We start from the raw sequence: 19,037 nt of genomic DNA on the forward strand, positions 1-19,037 counted from the left end.
ATCCAAGGTTGACCTCTGGGCTCTCTGTGCACACAGGTGTGCATACACACACACACACACACACACACACACACACACACGCACAATTAGGAAAGGCAATAGTATCAATTTTAGAAGTCTTTGCCAATCTGGTCCATAGGCTTTCTAGACAAGGTCATTCTATACAAGGGGCTCTGGGCTTCATAGCCTGGGACCTCTTCCCGGTTTCCATACCCCAGGCCCCTTCAGCTATGCCCATCCTCTCCCCTCCAGCCCCAGCTCACTAGTACCCACCCCTGTGTCCACAGCTGTGGGAGTGCTTCCCCCCTGCGCAAGAAGAAGGGTGTAAAGAAGCACCGTAGAGATAGGTAATTTGCCCTCTCCTCCCCACCCCACCGCACCCCACCCCACCCCCCTGCAGCCTGTCTCATTCGGGCTCAGGACCTGGGCTGTGCCCCTCGGGGGCCATTCCTAGGGAAACTCACAAGAATTTGTCTATCACCCCACAGGTCTGATTCTGGGTCCCGGAGGAAGAGGCGATACAGGTGAGCTGTGTTTTCCTGAGCAAGCACACAGGAGTGGGGTGGGGGTTCCCCAAGTCCAGTCTGGCTCCATCCTTCACTCCAGGGGTTCTTTCACTTACGCAAATGGTATGGAGGAAAGGTCAGCCTTCGCCTGCCTCAGTTCAGCTTCCATGTAAAAAAAAAAAAACAACCCAAATCTCCAGAGAGAACCGCAAGTCCTGATGTGCCCTCTTCGAAGGTGGAAGCATCAGGACCCCTAATCTCAAGGAAAAGAGGCAGGCCAGGACAAAGTATTTCTGTGAACAGGGGAGGCTCAGTGGGTAGATGGGGGTGGCCAGACTGGAGCTAGAGGCGGAGTTTCTGGAATATAGATTGTTAGCCCTCTACAGGGCTGACTGCCGGGCCGTGGTGCTGGCCTCAGGGATGACTGAGAAGAGGGACCCGGCAGAAGCTAGTAAACGCAGCATCAGGGATCAAAAGTTGCACCCTTACCCTGGGAGCTAGACTCCCTCCCTGCAGCCCTGACTAGGGACAGAGTCTTCAGGCTCTTCCCTTGGCAGAATTTACCAAAGGCCGTTTGTACCTGGTGGTATGGAGGCCTAAATAATTTTCATCTTACCCTTCCTATTTTGTCCATTTCTGCCCTCCTGCTCCCTCCCGGGATGGAAGGCTAGCATGGGCCTCTTCTGCCCCCTAGTGGCCATCATCCTATGTACAGCCCCCTATGACCAGGATTGGACCTCTAAGTGAGCTAGTACTTCTTCCCTGTGAAACTGAGGCCCAAAGCAAGCTGAACCCCTCCATCCCAGCCTTTTCCTAAGTTTCTGTGTTTGTTATATTTGTCTGGGATTTGAAAGGATTTCATGGCATCAGAGAAGTTGCTACATGGGGAGGAGAGGTGGAGTGAGATCACATGTTTACACGGAAAGCAGGTTACAGACTGGGCATGCATTGCTTGGTGGTAGAGGGCCCACTGAAGTGTGAAGTCTATGGATTCTACCCCAGCACCACATGCATACACACTCCTCTGCACGAAGCCTGGCTGTCCCCTATTGGGTGAGATGGGCAGATCCCTCTCAGCCAGGTGTAGAGCTAAGAGAAGAGCAAAGTGAAGTTCCGTATCTGAGCTCAGCTGGGCTCCAGGGCTCTTGGGTCACTCTGGTGCCACCGTGCTCAGACTTGGTCTCTGCTTCCTGCAGATCTCGAAGCCTCAAGAGCAAAAGAAAAGAGAGAAACAAAGAACGCAAGAGGTAAGGACACTCCACTCGCCCCTGCCCCAGAAAACCTGGCCTTTTAGCACCCCAAAACCAACCTCTTGAACTTATCTCGAATCAAACCTCCAAGGCAACTTGAGCTAAAAAGGATAGCTCCCTAATCATGCCAGACAAACAACTTAAAATGTGCTGAGGACCCCCTGTGAGCCAGTGGCCACTTAGGACTGGTGGGGCCTACGCCCCTTGGCACCCATCCATCCTTCCTGCCCTTTGACCTCCTTCACACACACCCCATTCTAAGAAGACCAGGTGAGAGATGAGATGGTCTTTGGAAGTTGGGGCTGTCTCCAGGAAAAGACACTTACCCCTAACTCTCAGAGATGACTTTTGGGGACCCTACACCCAGCCCCAGCCCCAACCCCATTCAGGTAAAAAAAAAAAAAAAAAATTCTTTTGTAGAAGATTGTGCTTGGGGGTGGGGCTGATCCCGCAGTGACCTTCCTCTGGTACTTACACCAAATCCCTGAGGTCAGGCCAGGCAACGCCATGGTCAAGGTAGATAACATTTCAGTTCCGGCTGACTCCCCTTGCCCACACCAGGCCTCACACTGAATCCCCAGGCCGGAGGGCTCACCACCACAGCAGCGTCAGTTCCCACTGCCCCTCGATGACCTCACACTACAGCGATTCCGGATCACCCAGCAGGTAGGCTGAAGCCTTGAGTGGACTCAAGAGGTGATGCTTGGGGGGGGGGGGGAGGCTGGAGATTTATCCCCGATGATAGAGTGCTTGCCTGGCGAATCTCTGGGTTTGACCCCCAAGGACTGCATAATCCAATTGTGGTGGTGCACGCCTGCACGCCCAGCGCTTTAGAGATAGAGATAGGAGGATCAGAAGTTCAAGGTCATTATGACTAGACGTAGAGTTGAAGGACAGCCTGGGCTACACGAGACCCTGTCTCAAAAAAAAAAAAAAATGTATTTAGCTCAACTCGGGGATGGAGGGGAGGGTTGCATCCCTAAGCGCTGGGTGCGGGGCCAGTGCCCAGGACCAAAGTTCATCAGCCAGAAGCAAGCTGGTGCCCACCTGGAGGAAGAGCCTAAATGGGAAGTCAAGACAGTGCAGGGCTAGCTCGCTCGGGTTGCTCTCTCCGTGAAAGCGCGAGTTGGGAACCAGGCGGCCTGCAGAGGGGGCGTCCCACGCCGGCTCCCCCGCCATCCCTCCGCTCCCCCAGGCTGAGCCCCAAGCATCGAGATGACGGGCGGAAGACGGGCAACCAGCGATCCAGCGGGAACCGGTCGCCGTCCCCATCGGGCGGCAGCGGATGGGGGTCGCCCCAACAGAACGGAGGCAGCAGGCAGCGGAGCGGAGCGCACGGGGGCCGCCCCGGCTCGGCGCACAGCCCGCCCGACGTACGTACGCTTGGCTTTGCGGAGGGTTCGCCACTCCGCTTTCGCGGGCTGCGCCGTGCGTGCGGGATGGGGTCCGGGTAGCCGGAGGGGCGGGGCCGTTGATGGGTGACCCGACCCAACACTCTCTCCCTTCCCAGCCCTCCTCCGACCTGTGCTCCGCAAGGGGCATCGGGTGCCGAGAGTCACCTGGAATGCTCCGTTGGGTGTCGGTTGGGTGTTGCTCCCACCTGGGCCTGGTGGTCTGGTGAGGGGTTAGGGGTGGGGACCTGCAGGCCTGGGCCGCTTTCGTGCTTGGCAAAGCGAAGGTCAGACAAGGCCTGACCGTAGGGATAGCTGGGGATGAACCGAGGTTTCTTGCCTTCCGGGAACAGGCGTGGACAGTACACACGTCAGTCAGGAACTGGAGAGAAGTGACTCAAACGCCAGCGGGTGTCACGTGACATCCAAGCCCTTACCCCTTCTCTGAGTCCTTCTGTCCCCTCACCCCTCTCTCTCATTAGCCCTTTCCACTTCGCTCAGGGCCTGTACGAGCTTCTTTTGTATTCGGGCCCCAGCACTGCCCAATTCGGAGTGGTGTCTCAAATCTGCCATCCTCACTTCCCAGGCTTATCACTACCAAGACCCCAAACACCCCTACCATTACGGTCCCCACCACAAACTGTCCCCATCCATCCTAGGGAGGGACACAATCACCTCTAGACCTTCAGGCAGGTGAGGTGATCGTAGGAGCCTGAACAAAACACTAGACCTTTTATTCCACACATGGGCCACACAAAGGTCTCTAGACCCCATCCATCTGTCAATCCCAGTATGAGGTTGAGGCCTCTTAAGAAGAGGGTGCTTCAGTGCTGACAGGGCCGCTGTGTGGGCTCAGGGGCTTTGGGTAGAACAGCAGAGTCCTTTCCACACCCACAATGCATTGCCCAAGAGGCGAGCTACCCTTCTCCAGACCGCAGGTCTTAGCAGCCAACACGAACCTGGACTTGTCGGTTTCGTTTTGATTTGTTTGTTTGTTTTCTTTCGATCCCTTTTCTGAACTATTCTTCCTCCTGTGGTGTCAGAGGAAGGTGAAGGAAGGCTGGGCACAAAGCTTTTGTTCTTAGAATTTGTATGGCAGAGCCTGCCTCTTGACTGCTCTAGAAAGAATGCCTGATTCTTGGCCTGGCTCCTGATGTCCAGTCACTGATGTCCCTTGGATCTCTCTTTGGAGTGTAAGAGGGCACAATGGGGTGTCTTAAAGCAGCCAGCAGGGGCTGGAACTGATGGGCTAACCTAAACAGAAGCATGGCCATCCCCAAACTTCCTGAGCACAAGACCTATGGGCACAGTCTCTTATCTGTGACCTCCTTTAAGACCCCAAAACACAGTTTGTTTTTCCAAACCAGGGCTGAAAGTAGGTCCCATCCTATGTCTCATCCCTTCTGTGGGGTCTTGGAAATCTACCAACTTCCCTGCCCACTGCCCCGTTCCAAGGGTCCTGTACATGTGTAAACAAAATGGATACAGTAACTAGACATGGGGGGCGGGGGTGCAGACAAAATGGCAACAGTACCTAGATGGCTGTGCGGGAGTCAGCAGTTTATATCTCCTGCCCAAAACAGGACTCCATTTTCACACGGCCATGGGGGGTTTCCAAGCACACTGTTTACTCTTATCACAAAGCATAGCTCAGAATCTTATCCCTCACCTTTGCATCCTGCACAGTCTGAGACTTTAAACACTCCAGATCTCCAATCTACACTCGGATCCTCTCTTTTATTTAAAAAAAAAAAAAAAAAAAAGACTTTGGTGGTGGGGGGGTGTTAAAGAGGCTGGTTCTCCTGTACCCAGAAAGGTGAGATGGAGGGAGGGCTGGGGGGAGGGGGTCAATAGCCTTCAGCATTTCAAAAAAAAGTTTTGGGCATAAGTACTGGGGGAAAGAATTTCCGACACTGCCTTTAAGAAAAAGCGAGAGAAAGATACAGAAAACAGAGAAGCTCAGCATTTTTTAATCCCACCTGTGTCTTTGTTTTTTAGCCTCCCATTTGAAACGTGGTAATAATACTATAATTCCATATCTTGTTTAGCTGAGGGTGGGGGAGGTGATGTCATTTTTTCCTGTTACTTTGTTTTTTTTTATTTTTTGTTTGTATTTCCTTTTTCTTTATTTAAAAAAAAAAAAAGCAATCTTGTAATGTACCAAAATGCAAGCTATCTTTCTGGGTTTGTTTTGGGTTTTGTTTTTCCTTCTCTCTCTCTCTCTCTTTCTGTGTTCTAGAACTTTGCTTTTGTGTGTGTTACCGTGGAAACCTTTCTTCTAGTGCAGAGGTGATGTTTGAATTTCAAGTCTACATAGTCATGCCCACATCTGTATATACTTTCTTTCTCTTGTGATCAGAATTTAAAAGGGAACACAACTCCAATACAAATAGCAACCACACCAACAACACCTGCTAAGTAAGGAAGGGTAACTAGCTCTTTTGTTAACCCCCGGGGAACATACTAGAATTAGCTTAAGTTTTAAATTAACAACACTGGTGTTTGAGTCTGTAGAGAACCTTGCAAGAAGCTAGGGACCACACAGAGAGAAGGGATTTGTCCTGGGTCACTGATTGGATGCTGTGGACAGGAAGGGGTAGCCACTGTCAGGCTCCTGCTCCCTAGAAAGCCTGGAGGAGGGGTCTGCAGGCAGCTGCAGAGTTAACTCAGGGAAAGCTGTCTAAGCTGGACAGTCTAGGATAAACAGAAGCACTGCTCTAGTTTGGGGACAAGCTACTGGTGTCTCTGCTCCAGATAACCCTCCATTGAAAAACAGAGCCATGCCTGGTGGTGTCCACGTGGAATCCTAGCACTTGATGAAAGAAGATAGGAAGTTCAAGGCCAGCCAAGGTCACTCTTGGTAACTTAGACTGAGAAAGAAAATCAAAAGTAAAAAAAAAAAGACAACTTGGGATGTAGCCCAGTAACAGAGTGTTGGTCTACCCGTGTGGTTCAACCACTCTAGGAAAAAAAAAAGGGAGAGAGTTATGGATGGGGACGTAGCTGGTAGTGTTTGCCTTGGATCGGATCCCTAGCACCACGTGAGATCTGGGGACAGTGGTGCACACTTGTAATCCCTGCACTTGAGAAGTAGATGCGGGAGAATTGGGTGTTTAAGGCCAGCCTCAACTACATAGTGAGTTCATATGTGAGGATGGCCTATGCTACATGGTCATCTGTCTCAAAAAGCAGTTAAATAAAACGAAGTTATAGGGAAACCGTGGGGCTAATCTGAGAGGCAAGAGCCATCTTCTGAATTGGTTCTTCTAAGTGGTTGTTTTTCCTTTTAAATGTGCTGCTCCTCTCCTACCTTCTTCAGCCTCCCGCACCGGCCTCATTTAGCTAGCCTTTCTCTTCTCTCTGTCTGGCCTTTCTATCCCCCACCCACCCACACACACACACACTCCATCTTCCCACGCCGGTCTATCTTCTCTTTCCGTTTCTCTCCTCCTGGTTTGGACCTCTCTCTCAAGCCCCTTCTCTATCCACCCTGTAGTTTCTGCATTCATTAGCTGCTGCATGCCTGTCCTCTGGGGAGTTCGGTACGTGAAGAATTAAGGAGAGCTTGGCTACTGGAGCCTGTAGTTAAAGATGTTAAAATGCATAAATAATGAATCTAACGGAGTGGCCCCTTCCATCCCTGAGGCGATACCCAGAAGCCACAGGGCACGCTGTTTCCCCCTCTGCTGGCTCAGAGCAGGGGTCCATTTGGATTCACCATTGTCCTGCATTTCCTGTGCAGAGACCTTCTTTTCTTTTCTTTTTTTTATTGTTGCATCCCTGTCCCTGGCCGCTGAGAAGGTAGGTACCCCAGCTCAGCTGCATACTTACTCTCTATTCCTCTCATGTCAGATAAGTCTGGCCACCCTGCTTAGTTTGAATCTCAATCTTTCTTTCTCTCTCTCTCTCTCTCTCTCTCTCTCCCCTCTACTTTGCTCTGGGTTGGGTTTTTTTTTTTATTTTCTCTTTTCTCTCTTTCTCTCTTTAACTAATCTTTCATTTGCTCTTTCTCCGAACGAGCCACCACCTAGCTGTGCCCTGGTCTATGGTTTGGCTCCTGTCACTCTCCCTCTAACCCCTGATGAGTCTACAGGTTCTTCCTTCCTCTCCTTCCCATCTCTCCCCTGCCTCTGCTTCTTCCTCTCCACCTCCTGGTCCTGGTCCCCAAGCCCTGCTTCACACTCATTCTCATTTGGTTGGCTGAACGCATTTGTGTGTGATTTAACATTCAATCTTTGTGTGTCTTCCTGTACTGTGTGCTGGGGGCCAATTTGACTGCTACCGTCTGGCGTGGTTGCTGAACCCTCACCCTTCATCCTTGCCAGCTTCTAGCCAGGGGCTTTGGTCACACACACACACACACACACACACACACACACACACACACACACTGCAGTCCTCTAGGACCCACCTAGACAGTACGCAGTGGAAGAGTGGCCTCGGACAACCTCTTGGCCTCCAGATCTGGAGGGAATTTCTGGCTGAGGGTCAAGTTCCAAGTTAAGTCCCATTGAACCCTTTGGGGCTGACTAGGCCAGGCTGAACTCTAGATGTAGACCGACTCCTTTTATGACAGCACAATGGAGCTCGGAGGCGTAAGTTTCAGGGTCTGGGACGCCAACGGGCATTAGTACCACTGGGACTCACAGCTCCGTGGTTCAGATGTGGCAATGGAGTGGTTCAGAGAGTCTGGAGCAGGCACTAAACTATGAGAACTTACTTGGCCAAAACTCTCCGGGGTGATTTCAGAATGGGATAAAATCAGAGCTTACCTACCCCCAGAACAGGGGCTCCTCCAAGAGCCCAGTGTCTTGTCTTCTTCTGAAGGTCTGAATTGGAGCAGTTCAATGGTATCCCTTGGTGCAGAACGATCGGGAAGAGACAATCACTTATAGCCAAAGTAACTCTGGGTAGAGTAAGCATTATATCGCATGAGATTTATGATTGCCACTCCTGTGCTCAGCTAGCTGCTTGGAAAGTGGCAGAGTCAGAAGTGGGTCTTTCAGGAGACCACCACCCCACCCTCCTTCCACCCGCTTCCTGTTCTACCTGAAGGTAGCCACAGAATTTTGAGCTCCCAATAGCCCAATAGCCATTTCAAGGTCTCGTAACCCTCATCTTCAACTTCAAGGAAAGGGTTAGATGCCTCTCCCCTGTTTATCCCAGGGAAGGTCTGGACAGCTGACTCCTCAGAGCGCTGCAGCTATCTTGGATGGTGCTCGCTGGAAGGGAGGTGACAAAGTTGTTCTTCGCAGGGGACAAGGGCTGCGAGTCTGAAGGGGTGAAGTGTCCCAGCCTGATGAAAACTTGGAGGCTCCACCCTTCAAGACTTCCTAGATATCAACAAGGGAAAACTGAGACAGAGGCAAGCAGGCATCAGTCCTGGGATACGTAGGGGACACAATGCAAAGCAGTCCAGTGTTTTCTCGCCTTTGTCCATCACACTGTCCCCTCTCCCATCCTTCAGTTGTTCCCTTTGACCCTCACATCTTTCTTACACAAGTTAAAAAATGATGTCACCAGCAGAGCCAAGAAAATTACAAGTGTACCAAGTGCTTGGCAAGCGTGAGGACGTGAGTTCAAGCCCCAGAACCCACATTAGAAAGCCAGGGATGGTGGCCTGCGTTTCTAATCTCAGATCTGGGAAGGTAGAGGCAGAACAATGCCCAGGGCTTGCTGGTCAGCCTGCCTCGCTTAATTGACTAGCCCTGGGTCCTCCAAATAGCTCAGTGGGTAAAGGTGCTTGTCACCAAACCTAGTGGCCTGACATCAGTTCCTGGAACTCACACGGTAGAGAGAGAAAACCAGCCTCTTCAAGTTGTCCTCTGCATGTACACACACATACACACACACACACACACACACACACAAAAGAAAGGAACGGAGGGGAGGGAGGGAGGCAAGGAAGGAAGGAAGAAAGAAAGAAAGAAAGAAAGAAAGAAAGAAAGAAAGAAAGGAAGGAAGGAAGGAAGGAAGGAAGGAAGAAAGAAGAAATTCCATATCCCCTGGCTTTCCTTCAACCCCTAGGAAGAATGAGGCCCAGCCAAGCCAAGGATGAGGCACAGCCTCTGGCAGGATCCGGTGACCGTTTCTTGGCAGCTGACTTCTCCCAAGGACTCTCTGACAGCACCATCCTCCCATCTCTGCAGTCTTGGGATGGAGGGGACCGAACCCTTTCCATCTGACCCCAGGCCTTCTTCCTGTTCTAATCCTTTTAGTCTGTTGGGAGCCAAAGAAGCCAATCCCTTTATAGACCAACCCAACAGAGATTCTGGTCATCCTCATTTTATCAGTGGGGAAGCAGAGCCCATCTAGTATGAGACAGCATAAACTCTCATAATCAACTTGGATCCCCTCAGGGGTTCTTCTTGGGCTAGGGGGAGGTCAGTAGACTCTCAAGGGATCAGAGGAGAGTGATAGGGAACTGAGACTTCAAGACCTACAGGTAGGAAGCCACAATCTTGGCTGGAACCTCAATGGTTGGGGACAGAAACATACTGGGAGTATTCAGCTATCCAGTACAGGCCCTTCCTATCCCTAATACTCTACCCCACCTCCAGTAGGAGACATGTAAAGTCAAGATGGTTCTGCATGGGACTGGGGATGTAACTCAGTTGCCGGTGTTTGCCTAGCATGCACGAAACATTGGGTTATAAGCCAAAGAACTCGTAAACCAGGCATGGTGGTTCATGTCTGTAATGCTGGCACTCATGGAGGTGGAGACAGGAAGAACAGAAGTTCAATGTCAGGCAGCATGTGTCCACCAAAGCAGCGGTGGGGTGACAGTCTTGGGGGCAAGCAGCCACCCTCTGCCACCCTGGGGTTGAATTGAGTCCGTCTTCACAAAAGATTTTTTCTTTCTTTCTTTTTAGTTTTAAAGAAAAACATTCAAAAAGTTCAAGGTCAACTTTGAGGAGACATTGAGCCCTAACTGAGCTACATAGAATCTTGTCAAAAGAAAAGTGAGCCGGGCGGTGGTGGCGCACGCCTTTAATCCCAGCACTTGGGAGGCAGAGCCAGGCGGATCTCTGTGAGTTCGAGGCCAGCCTGGGCTACCAAGTGAGTTCCAGGAAAGGCGCAAAGCTACACAGAGAAACCCTGTCTCGAAAAACCAAAAACAAAAAAAAAAAAAAGAAAAAGAAAACAAAAGTGAGAAAGGGGGAGCTGGGACTGTAGCTCAGCGAGAGCAACCTGCCTCGCATGTGTGAGGCCCTAGATTCAACCTCTAGTACTGACAGGGGAAAAAGGTGGGAAGGGGTTCCTGCATGTCTGTGGAAAGGAGCATCGTGGACTTACTTGATCACTCTCCTTGACCCTGTTCTTGCCTTGAGTCAGGTCTTTAGCTCAGACACACAGAGTCTGCTCCTGACCCCAATATGCACTCCTTCACCACTGGCCTTGCTGCCTCCCCTGACCAGAGTAGCCTCAAAGGAGGGGTCTGTGGTGACCCTGAGCTGTGAGTTACCATGCATTTGTTCCGGAGGCTCCCTTACCTGATATCTGCTTACTTAACTAGTTGACCACCCTGGGCATACAATGCATTTGAAGATCCTGGAGATGTCTTTCTCTAGAAGGAAATTCAATGAGAGAACCCTGGTACAGACTAGGGACTGTGAGAGGTTGTCTGCTTGAGGGTGGGAAGGAGAGCAGAAGGTTCTCCTGGGGATGTCTGTTGAGAATGAAACCGTCTTTACAACTGGGCATGGTATAATCTGGGCATGTAATCCAGCACTTGGGATGCAGAGATAGGGATTTTCAGGAGTTCAAGATTATCTTTGGTTACATAGAGAATTTGAGGCCAGCCTGGGCTATGTGAGACCCTTCCTGAATTAAAAAAAAAAAAATGGGACTGGGAATATAGCTCAGACAGCAGAGTGCTTGCCTAGCATTCATGAAGCCCTGGGTTCGATCCCCAGCACTGCGTAAGCACACCTGTAATTCCAGCACTCAAGTAGTGAAGGCAGGAGAGTCAGAAGTTCAACTATATCAAGAGTTCAGAGTTCCAGGCCAGCCTTAGCTACGCGAGACCTTGTCTAAAATAAAGCAAAAATAAGCCTCCAGTTCCCCTAGCCAAAGCTGATCAGGAGGCAAAGGCTGCTCTGCGGAGCAAGCGGCTACCAGATCCTACCCACTCTGGACACCTCTGCCTGCCTCTGCTTTGAAAAAAGAGCAGCTCTCCTGAGAGAAGTCTTCATGGCCTCCTTGACTCCCACGGTGTACTCACCGGCTATGGCTAGTATTCATTGGTTGCTTCAGCCGCCAATCACAAACTGGCTGTACATTGCCAGCAGTGGAGCCCACTTCCTGGCTCTAGGTCTTTGTTGAGCTCTATGGAGCCCTTCAGAGAGAGATGTCTGGGCTCCTGATCCCCTCTGCCAGAAACATCCAGGGCCAGGCAAAGGAAATCATGTTTTGTTATCCGTGACTGCAAGGTACCCTGGATGAGTCAAAGAGACAGCAGAATGAACACAGCTCAGACCTCTCCCGGCACCTGGAACTCCCTGATTACCCCGGCCCTTAGTGAGCCCAACGCTTCCTTCCTCCACCAGTAGTCTTAAGGACTCAGTGCCATCTTTTAGGCTAAAAAATGAGATTATGCCCAATGTGGTGGTACACGCCTGTATTCCTAGCATTCAGAGGACTGAGACAAGAGGATCTCAAGTTCAAGGCTATATTGAAAGACCTTGTCTAAAAACAGAAGAAGCTGGGTATGGCGGTGTGCATTTGTAATCGCAGCACTTAAGAGGTGGCAGCCTTAGGATCAGGAGTCCAAGGTCCGAGTCCAAGGTCACCTTGGGCTGCATACTGAATTCTAGATTCCAGGACGGCCTGTGCTACGTGAGATCTGTCAAGAAAGAGAATACAAGGATATCCGTGCATATGGTGGTGCATGGCTGGTGTGGTTGTGCATGCCTTTAATCTCAGCACTGAGAGGCAAAAGCCAGTGGATCTGAAGGCTAGCCAAGGCTACATAGCGAGACTCTGTCTCCAACAAGCAAACCTGAGGTTACAGACAGCAGATCTGGCTGGGTAAAGACTGTGGAAGGGTCAGGGACAGATCTGTAAACAGAATAGTACCATCTGCCCTTGTGAGGTTGGGGCCCAAAGTCAGGAGGGTCCTTCTGTGCAGGGGTGGATGGGGAGGCTGGGGATGGCGCAATCAGAGAATCTCGGACTATTTACCCTGGAAGAGACATTGGGAAGCAAAAAGCCAAACCCTCATTGTGCGGACGGGGAAACTGAGTCCTAGATTGGGGAAATTAATTTGTCCAGGGGCCCCATGGTGCTGAGGTAGTGGTAGGCTCTCAGATTCCTAGTTCCCAGCCAGGGACCTTCGGATGGTGACAGGTTACCTTTCTGGTCCTAACTCACTCTTGGAAAAAATAAAAATAAATTAATAGCCCTATCCAGATGTCAGCCAAGAGCACTGGCTGAGGCCCGTGGAGCTGGACATTGCTGGTCCTCTAGAGGTGAATCGGCCTCCTCTTGGGCCTAGAGTTGGGGTGGTTGCGTTTTTCTCTCTCTCTCTCTCTATCTCTCTTGCATTTTTGTGACTCTAATGATGAACTTATGCTACCACACTTTTCCCTTTTCTTACACAACTCACCTACTAAAGGAGGAAGTGCCACTTTATTGGTAAGTGGACGTTAACCAAGAGGGACTTAAAAAAAAAATCAGAACGTTAAAAAAAAAAAAAAGAAAAGAAAAAAATGAAAAAAAAAAAGGAAAAGAAAAAGAAAAGAGAGAAACAGAAAGACAGTTGGTCAGCTACTGAACACCCCTGAGCTCTTGGCAGGGTCGCAAAACAGAGTCAAATATTAACAGAAAGAAAAAAAAAAAAGTCAGGCTCCCCAGCAGATCATTTTGGTTTGGGTATATAATGACATTTGTGGTTTTTTGTTTTGTTTTGTTTCCGTTATTATTATATGATTATTATTTTAATTTTCTTTTTTGTTTCTGTTTTGACTCCTTTTCTTCGGTTAAATTTTGAGTTCAGTTATCTTGCCCCCTCCCCTATCTGTGTGCCGTGTGACACCCGCCCCCTCCATGCCCTTTACCCTGGTGGGGGGAGCCTGGCCCTGGTGGGCTGGCCCTGGCTTGATGTACCAGTGTCGTCCCTCTCTCTTCTCTCTACTGGGGGGGATCGTCTGTCCCCCATGCGAGGACAATGCCAGCCCCTCTGGTGCCCCATCCTGGAGCTCCCCCCTCCCCCCGCAGCCCCCATCCCCACCGCTCCGTCCCTCTTGTGTTATGCATGCGGAGAACCTTGCATGGTCTGCTATGTTGAGGCCAGAAGGTGAACATTCAGGAGAGGTAGAGGCAGGGCAGGCGCGGGAACCGTGTGTGCGATGCTCCAGGGCTGCAGCCCGCGGCCTAGGTCCGGTGAAAGCCCTCTCTCCTTTTCTCCCCCCACCCCGCTGCCCTCTCACGTTCCCCTCTCGATCCCTCTTCTTTTTCTCTCCACCTCTCTGTCCAGCTTGCACCCCTCCCCACTTTTGCTTCCTCACTGCCCCGCCCCACCCATCCCCCCCGTGTCTGTCTGTCCTCTGCATCCGCAACCCTCCTCTCTGCTCCGGTCCCCTCTGCATCCCTCCCGGCCTCTCTCTCGCCCCCTTTCCGCCCCTCCGTGCCCTTCTCTGCCTCTCTCCCCGTCAGAAGCCTAGTTCGCCCCGGGCCTGCGACAAGGTGGCCGCCGCGCCCACGCCGCCCGCGCGTGGGAAAGACAGTCAGAGCCCGCGCTCCGCGCCATCGTCGCAGGGCCGCGGGGGCCGCGCGGCGGGAGGGGCGGCCAGGCGCCGTCGCCGGCGGAGGAGGAGGCGGCGATCGCGATCCTCGGCCAACGCGCCCCGCCGCAGGGGACGCCGGCGTGCCAAGCCCGCGCCACCCCGGGGCTCGTCCCGCTCGCTCAGCGGGGCTCACTCCAGCAGCGAGTCGGGTGGCGGCGCCCCGGGTCCAGGGCCCGAACCGGGCTCGGAGAGAGGCCACAGCGGCCACGGGAAAAGGTGAGCCGGCCTCCTGCCTGCACCCCACAGGGGAACCCTTTCACTTGTCACCCCCAAACAGAACCTCTTGCTTGTCACTCTATTTATGCAGCCCTCGTGGTCACCCCACATGTAACCCTTCACTGATTACTCCACGTGGGGTTTCTGCTCTCGACATCCCACATGCATCCCTCTCGCTGGACATCCCACATGCATCCCTCTCGCTGGACATCCCACATGCATCCCTCTCGCTGGACATCCCACATGCATCCCTCTCGCTGGACATCTCACATGCATTCCTCTCGCTGGACATCCCACATGCATCCCTCTCGCTGGACATCCCACATGCATCCTTCTCGCTGGACACCCCACATGCATCCCTCTCGCTGGACATCCCACGTGCATCCCTCTCGCTGGACATTCCACATGCATCACCTCCAACGGAGCCTCCCTTGTTAGTTAACCCACATAAAATCTCTAATTCGTCCCTTTGACGCCTCATTTCCTCTGTGCTGGGCTCATGGATCCCCACTGCCACCTACACGTCCTACGTCTCTCCTGCCCTGCAGCCAGCCACTGAGCCCTGCCCCACACTCCCTCCTCTAGGGCAAAGGAGCGACCCCCACGCGCGCGGCCCACAAGCACCTCGCCATCTCCAGGCGCGCACGGCCGGCGGGGTGGCCCGGAGGGGAACAGCTCATCACGCAGCCCCGGCCCCCATCCGGGGTCCTGGAGCTCCAGCCGCTCACCATCCAAATCCCGCTCACGCTCCCCAGACAAAAGGACCCGCAGCCCCAGCCTCTCCCCGTCGCCCAAGAAACCTCTTGGCCGGTAAGTGTCCCTAAGGGGCGGATGGCGGAGAACCCGGGCTTGGGGCTCGGATAGCGGGGATCCCTCACCACGAGCGGGTCCCACAGGGACAAGGACAGCGAAGGCCGTGCGAGGCATGCCGAGGCTGAGGCCGCCCGCACCCGACGTCGCTCCCGCAGCTACTCGCCGATCCGAAAGCGGCGCCGAGACTCGCCCAGTTTCATGGAGCCAAGGCGCATCACCAGGTACAAAGGGGCCTGGGGATGAGGCGGGAATAGGGCTGCTGACTCTAGTTGGTGGCCAGGGATGTCAGAGAGTCAAGACTCACAGGCATGGGGACCTTCTAGAGTGAACTGATTCTGATCCACAGGAAAAAGGCGCGTTTGCCAAGAGGGGACAAACAGAGAGATGGGCTGAGTGAAGAGAAACTAGTGGATTCAGGGGTCATCGAAGACTTGGGGAGGGACGAGGGTGCCAGGGCACCAGACACCTTGGGAAGGAAGGGTGCCATGGACCCGAGCCGGTCTGTACTTGGGAGCCGGTTTGTACTTGGGTCGGGGTGGCCAGGCACAGATATGGAGTTCAGCTCTGGGAGATTCCATTCATCCGTCTGGAGCCCCTCCTTCCCTCCCGGTATCTACCACATCCTCAATGATATGTACTTTCTCCTTCATCTCAAGGAACCTCCTGCTGCGTGGCCTGTGGCCAGGCTGGGGGCCGTGTGGACCGGGCTCCACAGGCAGCCCAAGTGATGCCCATGTGAGCTAGTCTGGTGGTGATCAGCTGTCCGTCGTCTGCGTCTCCTTTTCTCACTAACCTCCCAGCACCCTGGGGAATTGGCGGAGGGGGCAGAGCATCCTAGTACCTGGGGTAGCTGTCTGAGAAACCCCATGCAGAATGGGGAGTGTGGCTGATTTGATGGAAGACAGGAGGGGTCTGAGTCTGCCAAGAAATCACCCTAAAGCTAGGACTGGTGGCTCAGGTCTCTCATCCCAGCTACTGGGTAGGCTGAAGCAGAGGGGGTGGAAAATTCAAGGCCAGCCTAAGGAACCTAGCAAGACCTTGCCTCAAAACAAAAAGATTGATAGAATGTTTGCCTAGAATCTCCCAGTGAAGGATTAAGGCCATAGCTTAGTAATAGAGCACCTGCCTAGAATCTCCCAGTGAGGAGCTGGGGTGTGGCTCAGTGGTAGAGCACCTGCCTAGTACTTGTGAGGCTCTAGATTCAATCCCTACTACCAACAAATTAAAAATCACCCTGCAGGGCTGGAGAGATGGCTCAGAGGTTAAGAGCACTGACTGCTCTTCCAGAGGTCCTGAGTTCAATTCCCAGCACCCACGTGGTGGCTCCCAACCATCTATAATGAGATCTGGTGACCTCTTCTGGCCTGCAGGCATACATGCTTTATACATAATAAATAAATAAATCTTAAAAAATATTTAAAAAAAAAAATTACCCTGCAGCCCAGAATTACCCCAGTCTGAATAGATTGTCATACCCTGAGCCCAGCATTGCCCTGCCTTGCTGAGGAACCTGGGGGAGACTGATGTACCTCAGTGGCCAGATGTGTATAATTAGCTGAAATCCTTAAGAATCTTTTTAATTCCAACTCTTGAATCTCAAATTAGTTCTCCTTTGTCCTTGATAATCTGGGTCTCCAAGAAAGCAGTATGGACTCCTCCTTTACTTAGACCTAAAGTCTAAGACCACACTAGAGATAGCCCCTCAGACAGGTTACACACTCCAGCTATACACTGAGGATCCTAAGATGGCCAGAATCTCACATCTTCCACCCGGCACCCCCTCAGCCCCTCGGTCCCAGGCTGCCTCCTCCCCCCACTAATGCACACCTGTTTTTCTTCCTCAGTTAACCCTTGTGATGGGGCATTATAACCCCCTTAACCACTTTCTTTTCTTCTCTCTGGGTCATAGCCTCCTGCCTTCAAACTAACTCTGGGCCAGCGGGGGTGGGGAGGTGGGGGGTGGTAGCTGAGTGAAGGGTTGGGGTGGAGCAGGGGAAAGGGGGATAGGCTGAAACCGAGACAGCAGTGGTCAGGGGTCTCCTCCTGGTTCTCTTTGAATGACCTTAAAAATCTAAATCTTCAGCCGGAAGATGGTGGCACACGCCTTTAATCCCAGCACTTGGGAGGCAAAGACTGGTGGATCTCTGTGAGTGTGAGGCCAACCTGGTCTACAGAGTGATTCCAGGACAGCCAGGGCTACACAGAGAAACCTTGTCTCAGGGGAAAACACACACACACACACACACACACACACACACACACACACTATATATATATATTCTATTTGGAACAAGGATAAGGGGACAGAAAAGCAAGGCTTGCCCATAATACTTGCAAGACAAGAAGCCATTGCTGGACTTTTTGATGTGAGTTGTCCCTATTTAAAAGCTTCATTCAAAGGTCTATGGATGTGGCTCAGTTAACAGAATGCTTACATAGCACGCATGGAGTCTAATGTTCAGTCCTCAGCATGCAAAAACGGGTAAGATAAACCTGCAGCCCCAACACTCAGGAGGTTAAAGGCAGAAAGATCAGAAGTTCAAGGTCACCCTCTGCTACACAGTAAATTTGAAGTTTGATACATGAAATAATAAAAGTTTTATTCCTGCTGGACATAATGGTGCGTACATACCCGCGGTCCCAGAACTCGGAAGTCGAGGCAGGAAGATTGGAAATGACAGGTTAGCCTGGGCTTCATAGTGACTGTGTCTAAAAGAAAGCAAGAAAAGAAGGAAGGGAGAGAGAGAAAGGAAATCAGGTGTACTGATACATGTCTGTGATTATAGCACTCAGGAGGTCAAAACAGGAGAATCAGGAGTTCAAGGCCAGCCTTGGCTACACAGTGAGAGGCCAGCCTGAGCTATATAAATCCTTCCTCAGAAAATAAAAACAAAATGAAGTTTGGGGTTAGAGAGAGGGCTCAGCAGTTAAGAGCATTTACTGTCCTTTCGGAGGACCTGAGTTCGAGTCCCAAGATACACATGGGAAGCTCAGTGTGGATCAGCTCCAGGGAATCCAACGACCTCCACTCTCCATGGCCCCTGCACATGCTCACATACCCCCACATACAGACACATAATGATAAATAATTTTTTTAAAGAAAAGTAAGTTTCACTCGTAAAGTTCAGGGTGTAGATCAGTGGTACTAGTATTTGTAAGGTCCTGATTTCTTTCTACCCCCAGCATTGACAAACAAAAGAAAAACAAACAGCATTCACACACACACACACACACACACACACACACACACACGCACACCAAAAACCAATAAACTCCCATTTATTCAGAAAATATTTCTTAGCACATATTCAGGTCAATAATGAACTTGGGCTTTTTGCCCTGTGGGCAGACAAGAAAAAAAAATCGACATGAATTTGGTAAGACACAGAAGTTTGGAATTGGAGTTGTCCCTGAGGCCAGGACTCAGAGGAAACAGGCAGGAAGCCCTTACCACTGCTGTGATGGGGACAGAGGCCGAGTGGGAGCCGTGGATGGGCAGAGCTTGGGGCTCTGGGTGGGCTAGGATCTACTTTTTCTCTCTTCCAGTGCCCGAAAGCGTCCCATCCCCTACTACCGACCCAGCCCCTCCTCTTCCTCCAGCTGCTTGAGCAGTGACTACTCCAGCCGGAGCCACAGCCGGAGCCCAAGTCCCGGCCACAGCCACGGAAGCTACAGCAGCCGCAGCCACGGGACTCGCAGCCGCTCATGCAGCGCCTCCCGCAGCCGCAGTCCCAGCTACCACAGCAGCTCCGAGAGTGGGGGCTTCTAAGTCCAGACGGACCCATCTGGGGTTAGGAGGCCCTGGCAAAAGGAGAGGCTGGGGCCCTGAGACCTGGGAAGGAGGGGTCTGTACCCCCATACTGCTACAGAGGTCCCGGGGTGGGGGGCGGGGCAGCACCTGGGCAAGCCGGACTTGGGAAGAGCTTCTTCTTTGGTGGGTGTCCCACCCACAAGGAGGAATCAAATTGTCTTGTCCCTAAAGTGTGCCCATCCCCATGCCCTGCCCACCCACCACGTCCAGGGAACAAAGAGCCTTTGCGAACACAGGGATTAGGTCACCATGCCCCTCTTCTG

General features: G+C 52.1%; 1 protein-coding gene across 1 annotated transcript in view; it reads left to right on the forward strand.

Annotated features, from left to right (window-relative positions):
- LOC131901571 (serine/arginine repetitive matrix protein 3-like) overlaps nt 1-18,821 on the forward strand; it is a 32,761-nt gene extending 13,940 nt beyond the window's left edge. The window contains 9 exon segments of the mRNA XM_059252685.1: nt 288-347; nt 489-524; nt 1,703-1,753; nt 2,318-2,422; nt 2,952-3,129; nt 13,804-14,150; nt 14,736-14,960; nt 15,047-15,184; nt 18,510-18,821. Coding sequence (XP_059108668.1) covers nt 288-347; nt 489-524; nt 1,703-1,753; nt 2,318-2,422; nt 2,952-3,129; nt 13,804-14,150; nt 14,736-14,960; nt 15,047-15,184; nt 18,510-18,732 — 1,363 coding nt within the window. The 3' untranslated portion in view covers nt 18,733-18,821.
- Nucleotides 18,822-19,037: the final 216 nt, after the last annotated feature.

Source organism: Peromyscus eremicus, unplaced genomic scaffold (assembly GCF_949786415.1).
Source record: "Peromyscus eremicus unplaced genomic scaffold, PerEre_H2_v1 PerEre#2#unplaced_113, whole genome shotgun sequence".
Lineage (NCBI taxonomy): Eukaryota > Metazoa > Chordata > Mammalia > Rodentia > Cricetidae > Peromyscus > Peromyscus eremicus.